Here is a 17,547-nt window from a genome sequence, read left to right as displayed (position 1 = left end):
TTTGTTTATCCTTGTCCTAACACTCAGGCTGACACTCATACGTTTTACCAGTGTGGTTGCTTACAGGGATCTTTTTCAATTTAAAATATCAAATTATTCATACCAAAGCATTGGCTTCTTCTGACACTATAGAGAAATATCCATTAGTATAGTTGTTTGTAATGTGTGATGGGCTTATTTATAAAATTCAACAGTCAAACAGCAGTTTCTGATATTTCCTGTGCTCGGCTAATACCCCTTTCACATCGCACTTTTAAAACGGTATATTGCCGTTTTTTTCCATTTTAAAACGTTTAAGGCTGCAATGTGAAAGTGCCAGAGTTGATTTACCGGTTAAAGTTAACCGGTATTTCAACACGGTTAAAAAGCAGAGTCCTACACATTTAAAGCCGTTTTTTAGGCAGTGTAAATGGCTCTATTTCAATGGCTTGAAACGTGTCCCTTGGGGGTTAAACGGGTTGAATGTTTGAATGGTATTAAATGATTTTTAAAACGGTTTTCACCTGCAATGTGAAAGGTCTCAAGGCTCAGACCCGTTTTAAAGTCCCATTTCAGAATACCGTGTCATTACCCATTTCTGCAATATGAAAGCAGTATCAGTAAGTCAGGATACTGGAGACCCCTTTAATTGGCACAGCAGAGCAGACTTCTCCAATTTATTAAGCTCTGAAAAGCAGGCTGTCTTCAGATGTTGCTAGCCATTTTAATGGTAAATTTACTAAGATGGGAGTTCTATTGAAGATTGGATGCTGCCCATAGCAACCAATCAGATTATTCTACTTATTCATGAAGCAACTTCTAGAAAATAATAGATAGAATCTGATTGGTTGCCTATAGCAACACCCTATCTTCAATAGCACACCCATCTTAGTACATTTACCTCTTAGTCTGTGGGCTACAATTTAAATTTTTCTTTCTGAGAGGGAGCCTTATTAACCTATGCCAGAACATACATATACTGTACAACCTCCTCACCAAAAAAGGTATTTGCCAAGTGTTTCCCCCCCCCCCCAAAAAAATGATATTCAATTACCGTTATATGAGGTGATGAGCCGTGTTCATTTTGAGAGCTTTGAGACAAAAATAAACAAATAGATCTGTTTTGTTGCCGTCAATGTTAAAATAAACTGATTTGAATTTTAAATTTCAATTTTGCCAACTGCCAAATAATTTCTGGCTTGTGGCAAAACAAGAAAGAGAGATGACTTTCTTCAGTGCAGTGTTCCATAAATTCATAGACAGAACTAGACGTAACTCACAGAAATAACTGCCTTAGCTGAAACAGTTAATATCTGAGAGTGAAAGTCTTTGGTACTCAGCAGGGTCCACATATTCAATGGAACATTACAGATCCTCTGTGCTGCCTGCAGCTCCATGGTGATGAATCTGGCTACAGAGGCTGCCATCTGTCATGGAATTTGAAAAGATAAAGAGGAGGAAAAAAAGCACAGGAGCAGTAAATAGTTCCAATTCTATGCAGAATCAAGGCAGCGTGTCAAAATGGAGGACATTTGCGTCTGTACTTGGCATACCGCTGCCGGCACCTGATGTCAGGGGTTGCTAATCACTCGGTGTCATCTGCCCAAACAAGAAGTGCCACATTCTTCTTCCAGCCCAGAAGCATCAGACAATACATAGTAATATTTCTGACTCACAGAAAGTGCAATAGTGGAACATAAAATCTGTACTCAGACACGCATAAATTGATGTTGCCCCGGCTGTTCTGGCCTTCTACCGAAAACAGCCAAGGGAAGAACACCAGGTTAACAGACATAGGGGTTTCTGCCAGATTTTTAACAGCAAGAAATGTTAATTAAAAGAGTTTCAAAAATTAACAAGTCTTTGTTTTAGGCATCCTAATTATATTTTCATTTTAAAACAGCCTGTCCATACTGGCTTTATATCACTGACTTGGACCAGTGACAATCTCCTGTGAGATAACACTGTAACACCAGGTGCGCCCATCCCGCCACCAGATGCAGGGGCTACTGAAAACACTCATTAGCATTCATGGTTTATGTGTCCAATTTTTGGTTATTAATTCTTAAAGGACTATTAACATGGGACCTCAAAGCTCAATGTCCCTTGCTTTTTTATAGCATAATAAATGTGCCATGCTTTTATTATTAGCTAGAATGAAAAATAAAATTAAATACTGACGTTATAAATTGCAAATGACTGGGATTAACAAGGAGCATTGATTTTATAGGGCCGGCTAGTGAAAAATACAGATCCTGCATCCTAACTGCATTGATATTTATGTGCTAACTAAAATTCATTAACATGAAATTGTCTCAAATATGTTTGAGTTTCCCAGCTGGTAAGGTGGGCTCTATGGTCTGGTCTTTGGGAAGCACAAGCTCTTTAGAGACTACAGAATACAAGATATTGCTGTAGCTTCAGGCAATCAAGATTTATGTAGCATTTATCATCAACAATTTCTGTGTTTTTTTTTAACATTTTTGCTCGCTTCCATTTATGGATGCTTGAAGGTAAATATATTAATATGACCACGTCACATTTATGATTGCTAAGAACAATCAAAGTTGATTTTTGTACTGCTTCTTGAAAATGATTAATGAACTAGTTAAAAGGCTATCAAAATGACGGCTTTTGCAATGTACTTTCACTTTGAGCTGTGACCGTTTTTTACTTTTGCTTTGAGCTGTGACCGTTTTATTTTAACTTTGATCTCTTACTGTTTTTAGCCCACAAATTCTCCACCCCACCTCAGTCCCTTTCTGCTCCAATCTCCAATACATAGTTGCCTACATTTTAGATTTCCTCTCCGGGAGAAGCCTTAACAGACATGGTGGAGGATGCAGGGGAGAGGCTGATGTCATGAAGCCCCACCCCCATTCCACAAAAACGCAGTGATTCGCGGGTCCGCGAAGAGGGGGCAGGGCTTAAATGCAGCAAAAAAACCCACAATTTTCATAATTTTAGCCCCGCCCCTTCCCCGGTACAGCGCGAATTCCAGCATTTGTAGTTGCGGGAAAGGGGATGCCTGGGCTCCTAGAAAATTTAGACTTGGAGCCTTGCCAACCATCCCGGGGGGCTGGTAGGGGGACCCAATTTTCGGGAAACTCACGGCCATTCCGGGAGGGTAGGCAAGCCTGCTCCAATATCTGTCTTCACAGCTCCCTCTCTCCATATCCAGCAAGTTTGAAACAGATCAGTGTCCCTGCAAAAATTGCTTTAACTTTCTGTTAGAACATCTTTTAGCACACAAAGCAGTAATTTGGTCTGTTGAGTGGCCTTTAGTGGTCTCTCATGGTACTTCTGCGCATAGAGGTGAGGAGTAGTTAGCAATATATATATATATATATATATATATATATATATATATATATATATATATATATATATAAAGCACTTACCCCCTTGGTTGTAGAAGGATAGGAACCGGCACACGGGAGTATGGTGAAGAAAAGTTGATTTATTGTACAAACATGATTGCACACAACGACAGCTGTACACCTGTTTCACCCAAAATAAACCTCTGATGAAAACCGTTTATTTCGGTTGAAACAGCTGTCAGGTGTACAGCTGTCATTGTGTGCAATCATGTTTGTACAATAAATCAACTTTTCTTCACTATACACCCGTGTGCCGGTTCCTATCCTTCTACAACCAAGGGGGGTAAGTGCTTTTCATGTTCTAAAACTTTATGTTCCTGGCACCGGGATTTTTTTCTATTTAGAGTGCCATCCTGCAAACCAAAAGTCTATATATATATATATATATATATATATATATATATATATATATATATATATATACACACACATATATATATACACAGGTTGAGTATCCGGTATCCGAATTATTCCAAAAACCGTGTTTTTTTTTAATAGTTCAAACCACCCCCCCCCCCCCCGACCCTTTTTTTATACTTACCTAGTCCCCCAGCGTCCACGGCAGGCCTTCAGCTTCATCTCCGGCGTCTCCAGCGGTTCCAGGAGTGCATTGCGCTAGTTCCCAGGCTGGGACCTCGCACAATGCACTCCTGGGACCGCTGGAGACGCCGGAGATGAAGCTGAAGGCCTGCCGTGGACGCCAGAGGATTCCATGGATGCCAAGGGACCATCGGGGACCCACCAGGGGACAGGTAAGTATGTTTAAAAAATATATATTCCAAAAACCGGAAAAATCCCTTATTCGGAATGTTCGGGGTCCCGAGCATTTCGGATAAGGGATACTCAACCTGTGTGTATATATATATATATATATATATATATATATATATATATATATATTTTATATGACTATGTGAACATGTATGAACAATGTATGAATCTAAATGCGTATTTATCCCCAGCTTTAATAACTACAATTGATATGCATATAATAATAATAATATGGTTAGTAATAAATCTGTGGCAGATAAAACAGCAATGTAGGGCTAACTATAGTGCAGTGATTATTACATTATGAATTAAAATATTTGACCATTGTGTCTAAGATCCATATATATGTAATATAAATAAATGGATTTTAAACGAAACCTTATGAAGCATTAAACTGTAAGAAGATGATTTTGGACAAGACCTAAAGCTTTAAAATAAATATAGATTAAAAAACACTTCATGTGCTTTTTTTGGTGCCAAGAAATGCCAGGCTACCAAGTGGTCTCCTGGCACTGGAGAGATTAGGTCAATAAATCATCTGTTAGCTTTGAAAGAAAAGACAGACAGGGGAGGCTTGCCATCCAGACACCTACTTGAACATATCAGCAGCAGCTGCAGCTTTGCCATTGTGGACATAGCAGACAGTCTGAGCAGCCACATCCATCTGACTGAAGCTTGTTATGGGAATTCCAGGATGGTTAACATATTCAATCTGCCCGTACTGAGGCGGCGAGGAGAGCAAGTAGAGCAGATCTTCTGGTTTATCAGTGCCATCAGTAGCCAGAAGGACATTAGTACTTAAGATGACCCTGTCTCCCCTTGATACATGAAGTGTTTTCACAAATATTGCAATGTCTCCTAATGGTGGATAAAAAATGATCACTGAGGACATCATAGCAATCTATATAATAAATTACATGCATTTACCAACATGTGCTATTTGCATAAGTAGCATTGCTATCTATCGTGATATGTGGATTTGTACAGCCATCGATTTATAAAAGGAGAGATTCAATAACAAGCTGTGAACAAGCTGACAGCATCCTTCTTTATCCATTTGTTTTGAAGCAGGTGTGAGCTAACTTTTCCACTGCTGAAGGAAGCATTTGCAAAGGCACCATTTTGTATTGTATACAAATCATAAATGACAAATATTTACAATGAAATAATGAAAAGATCGACCCAAGATAGGAGGATACTCCACCAGAACAATTAGAGACTTATACCCCTTTTACACCGCCGCAAAAACCCGGGTCAGCGGCGGGTCAGACCTGGGTCAGCGGCGGTGTAAATGGGTCACACCATGTCCCTTTGCACGGGACTTCTACCCAGGTCCTGACCTGGGTTGAACACGGCTAGGACCTGGGTAGAGGGCAGTGTAAACGGGTACGCAGGGTCATCCGACCTGGCTCCTGTTTACATCAATAGGGGGGCACACACAGCCTCCGCTGCTGTCTGCTGTACTCTGCAGACAGCAGCGGAGGAGGTGAATGGATGCTGGTGTTCGGCATCCATTCACTTGCCGGACGAGGGCTGTTCTGCCCCCGTCTCAGCGGGGGTGATTGCGGTCCCGGCGCCTGGAGATGATGTCATGTCCAAGCTCCGCCTCCGTCTACACTGCGGTTAGGCACCGCAGTGTAAATGGTGACAATCCCGGATTCGACCTGGCTTGGATCTGTGTTCAAAATGCCGGGTCGGATCTGGGTTTTTTGGTGTAAAAGGGGTATAATGGTACTTGTGTAGTTTATGCTGGCACCGTGCGTCTGAGTCCCCTTGCGGGGCTCGCTTCACTCGCCCACGCTGCGGGCTCGGTGGCTCGCTACGCTCTAAAATCAACTCCATGCCAACATGTATAGTGGGGGTATGAACTATCCACGTTGGCATGGAGTTAAGTTACTTTATTTTAGATAGTTTACAAACTACACAAGTACCGGTGTAATTTAGGAAGGCCCAAAATAAAATAAAAAAAAATACTTTAATATCTATTTAATAATCATTACAATCATTGTACGTGTAAAAGATTCACATTTGTAAAATGCACACGGGTTAATTCCTATATTTGAAGGGAAGTCATGTGACATCAGCTCTGGCCCTGAACAGCCTATTTCTATGGCAGATGAGTAGGTACTGGGCTACTCACAGACTGCACACACTGAAGAAATCATTAAATGTTGAGCGGCTTGCAAATGGATTTTCAGTTATTCACAGGCCTGCAACATTTTTGGAAGCCGTGCTACAGTAAGCAATTCACAAGCTTGCACAAGGAAGGTTTTTCACTCTGGCAGGACGGCGTATACCTGATCGCAGCGCTCTGAAAATTAGCAGCCGTGCGAACGGGTCGGAATTAGGCCCAATGTCTGTGCTATATAAATAACTGGCAATAAATATTATTGAAACATCATTTCACTACTAAATAGTCTCCATAGTATATCTTTCAAATGTGTTCTTTAATACCCCTTTTACACCCAAATCCTGGATCCAACCCGGTATTTGAAACACGGTTCCAAGTCAGTTCAGATCCAGGATTTGCACCGTTTAGACTGCGGTGCCGACCCACAGTGTAAACGGGGGCGGCGCTTGGAGATTACATCATCTCCAAGCGCCGGGACTCCCAGCACCAAGATAAACTGCGGGGCAGCCCCTGTGTACCCCCATCCCCTGTCCATGAGGTGAATTGATGCCGCACACAGGCATCCATTTACCTCCTCCCTGCCCCCGCTGCTGAGTACAGAAGACAGCAGTGGAGGCTGTGTGCGCCACCCGCCCAACCTCCGTGTTGTCCGCAGGACGCTGTGGTCCGGAGGTTGAGCTTCCCCCATTGCTGTAAACGGGAGCCGGGTCGGATGACTCGGCATACCTGTTTACACTGTCCTCTACCGAGGTCATGCCCATGTTCTACCCTGGTCAGGACCTGGGTAGAAGTCCCATGCACATGCGCAGTCTAATCCCAAAATCCTGGGATTGGAAACTCCAGTGATTTTGGGGCCAAATCCCAGAATCCCGCAGATCCCGATCCCGGGTTTGGCCACACTAGCCATGACAGATTTTATGGTTTTGACTTGTCCAAATTATCATACACATGTTTCTATCTTACCCTTCTTCATATCTTTGATCATAATATGGAACTGCAGCTCGGGTGATCTGTTCTTGCTGTCCCACAAGTGGAAAGAGAAGCTGTCTTGATTATTTGAACCAATTGATCCTTTGTGAACATATCTGATGAGGTTCATATCAATATCCACTTGAGTGCACTTCATTCCAGTCTGTAAGCTCACCCACTTGTCATGTTCCTTTAATTGAACACATTTTTACACTTAAAGTGACAGTTCTATTTTTTAATCACTACATGTAAAGTACCACTGACAGGAAAGAGAGAAACATAACATATTTTTATAATACAGGCACAAATAACAGAATGTTAAAGAAAAAACATAAAGACACTCTGGAAATGGTTAATATAATAGAAATATTGTTTTAAAATATGCCCTTTATAGTGTTTAATGAAAATATATATTCTGAGTACATTAACAAACACAGTCAAACAACAATTTAGAGTTGGTGTACTCTGGTCAGGAAACTGTCCTACCTACCTACAAAAGTCTCCTTTTCATTTGGGCACACCTTTTATGTGGGCCTATGTGTGCTTTTGGCAAAATATGAAGGAAATTACATTGTTTGCAAATAAGGTGCCCTTCTGGGATGGCACGGGTCACAAACAAAAGAACTACTAGTAATAATATCATAGGGTATTGATATCTCTCATGTAATTATTGAAAAGTAATTTTACCCTTGCAAAGTAATTTAAAAGGATGTTATGCAAATAATGCAACATGCCTTATAAAAAAGGTCATATAATATCCAGTAATGTAAAATGGCAAATTGCACGTGAACTAATGCAAGCAGTAATAAATCACTTCGAACAATGGGCCTAATTCAGATTTGATCCCTGGGATAATTTGTTCTCAAAATGGGCAAGACTATGTGCACTGCAGGTGGGGCAGATGTAACAAGTGCAGAGAGAATTAGATTTGGGTGGGGTGTGTTCAAACTGAAATCTAAATTGCAGTGCGAAAATAAAGCAGCCAGTATTTACCCTGCATAGAAACAAAATAACTGATAACTGATACCGATAATGCAGCTGCCTTATGTTATTATTCTTTGGTCACAGTGATATATTTTAGCACATCGAACAATATTGCTGGTATCAGGATTCCAAAGCTATTTTAGCAAGGACATACGCAAAGACAGGGCCAGCCTAACGTATATGATGCAGCTGCTCAGGGTGCCATGATAGCTAGGGAGCTTTAAACAGGGGGGGGGGGGGAGCAGGGGGGCAGCCCGAGTGTCATCTCCCCTGGTCCAGTGCCTAAAGAGCTTTTTGTGAAGCAGGCAGAGAATGCTGCTGCTCTGACTGCAAATTACACACAATCATAGCAGCCAGGCAGCTTTCTCTACCTGCATTCTCCACCTGCCTCAGCCTGCAACCAGACGTTGAATAGCTGTCAGCATGCGGTTTAACGGATGGCTGGATGGCTGGAGCTATCCATCAATCCAAGTTCTGAAAGCCATTCACTGTATGGAAGCATGTGTAGAGACAGTGCAAGACTGCAGGAGGGGTAATCTATGATTTTATTTTTATTTATTCTCACGATTGGGTGATTTAGGGCACCAGTACATTGCTTTGTCCAGTGCCTAGAACACTGTTTGGTACTTATGTAGTAACTGGGCTGCCGATTTCTAAATCGGGTCGGATCGGGAGATCGCATCGCATCGCATGCGACCATGCGATTCGATGCGATGCGATGACCCGATTTTTCCATAGGAATCAATGTTAAAATGGACTGAGTCCATTTTAACATGGAATTCAATGGGAAAAATGGGTCCTTTTCATACCCCTACTATCCAAGTGGGCATGGAGTTGGATATAAACCTGTGGCGAGCGTAGCGAGCCACCGAGCCCGAAGCGTGGCGAGCGCAGCGAGCCCCGCGAGGGGACGCAGATTTCTTAAACAGTATTCTGCGTCCCCTCGCGGGGCTCGCTGCGCTCGCCACGCTTCGGGCTCGGTGGCTCGCTACGCTCGCCACAGGTTTATATCCAACTCCATGCCCACTTGGATAGTAGGGGTATGAAAAGGACCCCTTTTTCCCATTGAATTACATGTTAAAATAGACTTGGTCCATTTTAACATGTAATTCAATGGGAAAAAGGGGTCCTTTTCATACCCCTACTATCCAAGTGGGCATGGAGTTGGATATAAACCTGTGGCGAGCGTAGCGAGCCACCGAGCCCGAAGCGTGGCGAGCGCAGCGAGCCCCGCGAGGGGACGCAGATTTCTTAAACAGTATTCTGCGTCCCCTCGCGGGGCTCGCTGCGCTCGCCACGCTTCGGGCTCGGTGGCTCGCTACGCTCGCCACAGGTTTATATCCAACTCCATGCCCACTTGGATAGTAGGGGTATGAAAAGGACCCCTTTTTCCCATTGAATTACATGTTAAAATAGACTTGGTCCATTTTAACATGTAATTCAATGGGAAAAAGGGGTCCTTTTCATACCCCTACTATCCAAGTGGGCATGGAGTTGGATATAAACCTGTGGCGAGCGTAGCGAGCCACCGAGCCCGAAGCGTGGCGAGCGCAGCGAGCCCCGCGAGGGGACGCAGATTTCTTAAACAGTATTCTGCGTCCCCTCGCGGGGCTCGCTGCGCTCGCCACGCTTCGGGCTCGGTGGCTCGCTACGCTCGCCACAGGTTTATATCCAACTCCATGCCCACTTGGATAGTAGGGGTATGAAAAGGACCCCTTTTTCCCATTGAATTACATGTTAAAATAGACTTGGTCCATTTTAACATGTAATTCAATGGGAAAAAGGGGTCCTTTTCATACCCCTACTATCCAAGTGGGCATGGAGTTGGATATAAACCTGTGGCGAGCGTAGCGAGCCACCGAGCCCGAAGCGTGGCGAGCGCAGCGAGCCCCGCGAGGGGACGCAGAATACTGTTTAAGAAATCTGCGTCCCCTCGCGGGGCTCGCTGCGCTCGCCACGCTTCGGGCTCGGTGGCTCGCTGCGCTCGCCACAGGTTTATATCCAACTCCATGCCCACTTGGATAGTAGGGGTATGAAAAACACATATCTCACTCAATCTCACTTGCATCTGACACATTAATGACAACTGTAGTTAAGGATTAATGATATATTTGTGACAGAAAATAAAGCAAACAAACAAATTAATGTGACTTATTAAGTAATGTTAAGGCATGCAGGATACGGCCAAATACATCATCGCCAGCTAGGGACTTGCGCCATACAAATTCGGTCATGTAGCTGGTCAGATTGCTGCGAGCTGTTCCACGATGGCACTTATTCCTCCACTTGACACAACCCCATAAACGTTCTATGTTCTGGGTGTGTGCCCCACTTTCTGGATCCACAAAGTTGAAACGGTGGTTCACCCTGGCATGAGTGTAGCCAGCCGCCTCCAAATCAGTGGTTCGGTATGCTCGCCAGCAATCCGACATCACAGTGGACCCAGGTTCGATGTTAGCTTGAATAGCAGCCATCAGGGTTGCAGCATCTCTCTGGGCAACTGGCAGCATGAAGCATTGCCCAGTCTCTCTGCAGACACCGCCGAACACCCATTGCTGGGGAAGTAGTCGGCCCACATTGGACTTACGACGGACAAAAAGAGTCTCATCCACCTCGACCACTTTTCCTGGGCCTCCAATCTTGCGCTGCGGCTGAGCAAGAATATCCTGCTCACAGGCCTGACGCATAAACGCATTATATGCGACCACTGTCTTGATTGACAGATTCAGTTCCTTTTGACACAACTCCACTGATGTCAACTCCTGGCTCCACAAATATATGAAACGGACAATTGTGACAAAAGGGAGTCGGCACCCAGGACTAAATAGCGCAGCACGAACACTTTTTTTCTTGCCGCAAGCCTTGATATAACACCGCCACTTTTGATCAGCCATGTTCAGGCGCATGGGATGCCCGTTGTCGCAGGTGGCTGTGGTGGGCAGAAGGCCATGTTGCTGCAGGAAAAGAACAGCAGCTTCTTCAGTCTGCGGCAATGTAAACAGCCTTGCCGACGACGCAGCTGCTGACGTGGAAGCTGTAGCCATATCCGTATCCAAATCTCCTCCAAAATCACCTCTCTCAAAACAGCACTTTCTCCTCTCAAACACCCTCACATTTTACTCCTCCCTAACCTCCTAAAATACCCTTTCTCCCAATTTTTGCCACCTGTGCCAAAGCCTAAATTAAAAATTAGGTGCAATAGGTGAAAAATCGGGCCCATCGCATCGGATCGCATCGCATGCGATTTGGTTGTATGCGATGCGATGCGATGCGATATCGCATCGCATCGCATCGGATTGTATGCCTTAACTTAAGGCATACAATCCAAAAATCGGCAGCCCAGATACTACATAAGTACCCACTGTTTAGATGACCCTGCACAGATTTTATTAGATAAATTGATTGACTAGTCTCAGTTGGTGGGTAATAGTTGGCTAAGGTCACCTGGGCAAGTGCCGCCCTTCTCTTCCAGGGCACCCATGGGCCCGGACTGAAGCCTAATGCTATGCTTGCCACTCCTGGGCTGTGGGTGGTGGATTAATTGAATTCAAGTATGAAAAATATAATTAATATTGTGTCTTACCAGTGGAACTACAGGTCCGAGCAGGATTCACATACATGCTTCTACATGGAGAACTACAAGTTTGAGCATGCGGGGCATTCAAGCCAGCTAATCAGGGTGTACCATGTAGTAGTGCTTTCCTGATTGGCTGAGCTGTCACAAAAGTAGAGCTCATACACTTCTATGTTAAAAAAAATTATCATAGAAGTCTATGGGAGGGAACCAGCAGTTTGCATGGATAACTGAGGTCAATTGAGGTCACTCGAGCCCGGTGTTGGTTCTTTCAATAAAGGAGGATCTCAATAATTTTTTCCCCTGTATTTTAGTAACCAGGACCACCTCCAAGAATCCAGGGCTGGTTATGCTTAGGAGAAGGGACCCCACACAGTTTGTTTTTCTTTACATTTAACCCTTTTGTTAACTGTTAAACAAAGAAGCACTGCACTCATCCGTCTTCATGTTCGGGGGTGTTAAGCTGGCCATACATCTACAGATCGATTGTCAGATTGGGCTGGTTGGAACAAAAATGGTAATGGATGAGAGCAAATGATAGTTGACCATTCGCTTTGAAATGCTGGAAAACTGTCATTCAGATATTACCAGGTTTTTGTTCCAACCAGCCCAATCTGACAATCAATCTGTAGATGTATGGATACCTTTAGGCTGCCAGCAGCCAAACAAGAATGAGTGCACCATCAGAAAACACAAATCCAGCAAACACAGATTAGTAAAATACCGGATTTACAAAAAATAAATAAAGTACATTGTGTACATTCATAACCAGCCAAGCCAAGTTTAAACTGAGATACAAATGCCAGTAAATTTACCCCTGTGTGCCTATGGAAGTGACAGGGCAGTGAGAGAGCCGGGAGATCATATACTGATTTAAATACAGACAGATCTGCTTTTGGCAACTTCCTGAATACAAGATACACAGCGATGGTTGAAACATATCCATACATATATGCAGTTTACTTGGTATATACAATATGATATGGTTAATTAGTGGGAAGAAACTTTTATTGTCCAATTAAATGTAAGTGAATCAGTTTAAACCTTTATCTGAAGTTCTCCTTGTCCTGGAGCGCTATCAATTATATAATAAATTTCTTCTCTGGGAGTATCCTTATCTTCAGCTGAGAGTACAGCACTTGAAATGATGTAATGTTCACCTATGCTCAGCTCTAAATCACAATGCCTGTAATAGAAAATATTTAGAAATTTTCAGTTGATATACAGTAAGTAGGGAGTGTCTAATTTATGCACAATACATATCCCTTTAACTGTTCAAAAATTAGTTATACAATCATTATTAGTCATTTAGGGCCAGATATATCAAGCTCCAAAAAGTGATAAAATAGAAAGTGATAAACAGCCAGCCAATCAGCTCCTACTTGCCAGGTGGAAGCTGGCAAGTAGGAGCTAATTTTTTTGAAGCTTGATACATCTGACCCTTGGTTTGTATTATAGTATAAATTAAAACACACCAGACCACAATTTACTAAGCATTACTTTTTTTAAAAAAAAGCTGGGTCTCTAATGATTTTGGAAATTGTATTTAATTGGGCAAACATGTTGCAGTCATAAGGATTACGGGGCCTAATTTAGAGTTGTGAACTATGTGTGTTCCAGACTGTTAGCGGAGCCCTGCCACCTATGAGCGCTGATGGTCACAGTCACATGGTGCCTCTAATTAACAGACAGCTGTACATTTTATTCTGATTTATTTCTGTCTGTGAATTAAAGGCAACTCACAACCTGGGCCGGCGACAGGGGGGTCAAGGGGGACATGTGTGACGGGCCCCGGTGATCTGAAGGGCCCAGAGCCCGGCATGGGCCTGTCTGTGTTAACCCTGTTTCTACGGTCCGGGCCGCGGCAGTCTGGTGTCTGTGCTGGGCTGGCTCTGTACAGCCGACTCACTTGTGTTGTGCGCGCCGTCGCCCTCGGGTCTCTCCACCTGCCGCAGTGCTGATTGTCACTCTGTCCGCCCGCTGTCCAGGTCAGCCACTCAGCACTCGGAGGTTGAGCCTGAGTCGGCTGTCTCCTATGCTGCACTACGCACCGCGTCACTGACCTTACTGCGCATGCGCAGCACACATAATCTGTGTTCCGCACTGTGGTGGCTGCCTTCGGAATCCTGCCCTGCTGCTGTGGTCTTCCTGTGGACGGAGATTCTATTCTACTACACAGTTGAAGACTGAAGTGTAAAAGCCCCCCTGGATCCTCAATGGTATAGGTAAGGAGTGGACTAAGGAGGCAAAGAGCTGCCTGGAGCTCATCTCAGAGAGAGCCAGGCATGGCCGCATGCCAGGGGGAGGGGGGGGGGGGTTTGAAGGGCGAAGGGGGGGTTGACGGGCGGGGGGCCCAGAAATATCAGTGTACAGGCCACCAAGATTTACTTTGCCGGCCCTGCTCACAACCGGTGTAATTGGGACTGTCAGAGTATGTCTGACTGAGTGCCAGGAGTGCAGAGTGTGACAGGGGCCAGATGTACTAAGCTTGAAAAGTGATAAAATGGAGAGTGATAAACCAGCAGCCAATCAGCTCCTAATTGTCATTTTTTAAACACAGCCTGTGACAAGGCAGGTAGGAGCTGACTGGCTGGTGGTTTATCACTCTCCATTGTATCTCTTTTCAAGCTTAGTACATCTGGCCCCCTGTCACACTCTGCCTCCCCCTGCCTTACACAGTCACAGTCTTCCTTTCCCTGTCACCCACAGCCGTGTTGTATATTACGATCTTGGGTTGGGGTGGAAGAGTGGGGCCTAAATTATATTTTGCAATTGGGCTCACAAGCTCTGCCATTGACTGGGACTATATCAATTGTGATTGGATCTGCTTTTAAACTACAGTATGTTTGCTCTATTTCTGGTCAAAAGTGTAAATACTGGTAACCATTGCAATTATGTTTGACAAATATTGCTATATCCCAGTTTTATATATATGTCCCTATCTGTTTAAACCAGCAGTTATCAAACTGTGGGTCCTGGCCCCAAAGTGGGTACCGACTTTCTCAGCATGAGGTTGCGACTCCATGTTGCTGACCACCAGGCTGATGACATTTCTAATCTCAGTCAGTCTGAAAAATCTGTTGAATTGTCTGTTATTTTAGACTCCTCGCATCATTTTGTGCCTCCACAATGCTGCCATGTATGTGCGGTCTGCTGACTACACACGTGATGTGATGACCTTCTGCAGTCACTTGCTGGGGTCTTGTCATTATTTCTATTGTCTAATGGGGTCCCAGAGCAAAATAGTATGAGGACCCCTGGTTTAAGCTATACAAACAGTACTACTTAGGGTGCGTACACATTAGAAAATATCATTAATGATTTGCATGATAACAACCATCTGTATATTTTTGTGCATATACTGTACACACTACATTGTTAACAATGCATGCTCCCGCAGGTCATTAGCAATGTCCTCCATTGTCTATCCATGCAGGACGATGGAGGATATTGCTAGTTGCGAGTACATGTTGGTCAGAAAGGAGAGGCAGGAAGAAAACCACTCCTATTTGGACAGCACTGATGAAAGTATGATCACTGCAGTCTTTACTATGGACCGCTGCAGCCTTCACTATTAACCGCTGCAGCCTTCAATATGGACTGCTGCAGCCTTCACTATGGATCACTGCAGTCTTCACTATGGACCACTGCAGCCTTCACTATTGACCACTGCAGCCTTCACTATTGTCCACTGCAGCCTTCACTATTGTCCACTGCAGCCTTCGCTATGGACCGCTGCAGCCTTCACTATGAACTGCTGAAGCCTTCACTATTGTCCACTGCAGCCTTCAATATGGACTGCTGTAGCCTTCACTATGGATCACTGCAGTCTTCACTATGGACCACTGCAGCCTTCACTATTGACCACTGCAGCCTTCACTATTGACCACTGCAGCCTTCACTATTGACCACTGCAGCCTTCACTATTGACCACTGCAGCCTTCAGGGGCGGATCCAGGATAAAATGACAGGGGGGGCACCATGATAAAAGAGGGTTTAGGTGGGGGAGGGGTGGTGTTAGTGGTGCCAGTGTACATGCTAAGAGAGCGGCAGAGAGAGGGTGGGAATGGGATTAAAAATAGGCCCTGGCATTTAAAGTACGCAGGCCCACCATGGTGACAAAAGTGAAGGATGTAGTTGTGCGCGCGCCGAAGGCGCGCTCTGGAAAATGGGGTGTGGCCACTCAACAGGGGGCGTGTCCTTGAGTGTAGTGTACAACACCATATACAACTTCTACACATTATGCAACAAAATACTAGACCCCATTATACTTGCCCCTTACACATGATGCCAAATGGAATGAGCCAAAATTCACATAATGCCACACGGATTGAGCCAAAATTCAAATAATGCCACATGGATTGTGTCAAATTCACATCAAGCCACACGGATTGAGCCAAAACTCACATAATGCCACATGGATTGAGCCAAAATTCAAATAGTGCCACATGGATTGTGTCAAAATTCACATAATGCCACACGGATTGAGCCAAAATTTACATAACAACACACGGATTGAGCCAAAATTCACATAATGCCAAATGGATTGAGCCAAAATAAACATAATGCCATATGGATTGTGTCAAAATTCACATAATGCCACACGGATTGAGCCAAAATTCACATAATGCCACACGGATTGAGACAAAATTCACATAATGCCACACGGATTGAGACAAAATTCACATAATGCCACACGGATTGAGCCAAAATTCACATAATGCCACACGGATTGCGCCAGAATTCACATAATGCCACACAGATTAAGCCAAAATTCACAATACGTTTCATAAACAGGAACATTGTCCACCAAAGGCGCTCATTAAACATTTACACTCATTGTCCATTACACGTTAAGTTACACGCCATTATGTCCATTATGTATTATGTCAATAAAATATGCTACATAAGTGCTGCTTATCTACATGCTCATTGCCAAGGGTTCCATGCTCATTGCCAGAGGTTCCATGCTCATTGCCATGTAGGATTACATGCTCATTGCCAAGGGGAATACATGCTCGCGGTAAATGGGGGACAGCCGCCAGGCAGAAGTGATAGCCACTGACAGTGGCAGAGCCTGGCTGCATACAGAGCACTGCAGGTTCCGGCTATTTGAAATAATACCCCTTTCACACCAGAAAATGCATTCCCAGGTTGGCCCCTTTTACACCAGCCTAGTCCCTGCATTTTCTGGTGTGAGGGGGAGAGAAAACCACCCCTCCCCCTCTTTAACCAGATAGCTTATTTAACCGGCTATATCTTCGGAACCAACTGATCCATTTACATGAGACAAGTATCATATTGAGAACTTTTGTGTGGGCTTTGAATGATTTTGGTCCAGTGAAACTGGAACGTTTGGTTCCAGAGTAATCTGCCCTCAAAGAACATGAACAGCCATGAAATTACATTTCAAAAATAAAAAAAATAGTTTACACGTAATATCTCTGGAACCGATTGACCGATATGGACCAGCCTGGTATCATATTAAAGGCCCAGCGATTTGGAATTGGATGAGAACCACAAGCTTCTGTGATGCCAGGGGGGAACTAGCAGCCGTCGGAACCGGGTGGGGGTCGAAATTGACGGGTCCCATATTATCCTATGGGGAAAAAACGTTACAGCTTTGCCAGGCGATATCTCTGGTTCCAGGGGGGCTAGAGATACGGGGCTGGGCTCGTTGGAAAGCCCTCATTTCCTCAGCTACAAAATGAAATGACAGGGGGGCATGTGCACGTGCCCGGCTGGGCTCGTTGGAAAGC

The 17,547-nt window shown here is 44.2% G+C and overlaps 1 protein-coding gene across 5 annotated transcripts in view; it reads right to left on the bottom strand.

Annotated features, from left to right (window-relative positions):
• FREM1 (FRAS1 related extracellular matrix 1) overlaps positions 1-17,547 on the bottom strand; it is a 232,723-nt gene that overhangs the window by 81,485 nt on the left and 133,691 nt on the right. For 4 of the 5 annotated variants that reach the window (XM_083185856.1, XM_083185865.1, XM_083185875.1 and 1 more), the window contains 3 exons: positions 12,833-12,974; positions 7,225-7,420; positions 4,724-4,988 (listed from right to left, as the gene is read on the bottom strand). In XM_083185856.1, coding sequence (XP_083041982.1) covers positions 4,724-4,988; positions 7,225-7,420; positions 12,833-12,974 — 603 coding nt within the window. Of the gene's footprint in view, positions 1-922; positions 1,071-4,723; positions 4,989-7,224; positions 7,421-12,832; positions 12,975-17,547 lie in introns of those variants that run through there. The other variant, XM_083185893.1, reaches the window with a different exon arrangement.

The sequence above is a fragment of the Crinia signifera genome, chromosome 1, assembly GCF_055691185.1.
Source record: "Crinia signifera chromosome 1, ASM5569118v1, whole genome shotgun sequence".
In the NCBI taxonomy this organism is placed as follows: Eukaryota; Metazoa; Chordata; class Amphibia; order Anura; family Myobatrachidae; genus Crinia; species Crinia signifera.
The sequence above is the reverse complement of the archived record's forward strand: the minus strand, read 5'-3'. Positions and strand labels throughout refer to the sequence as shown.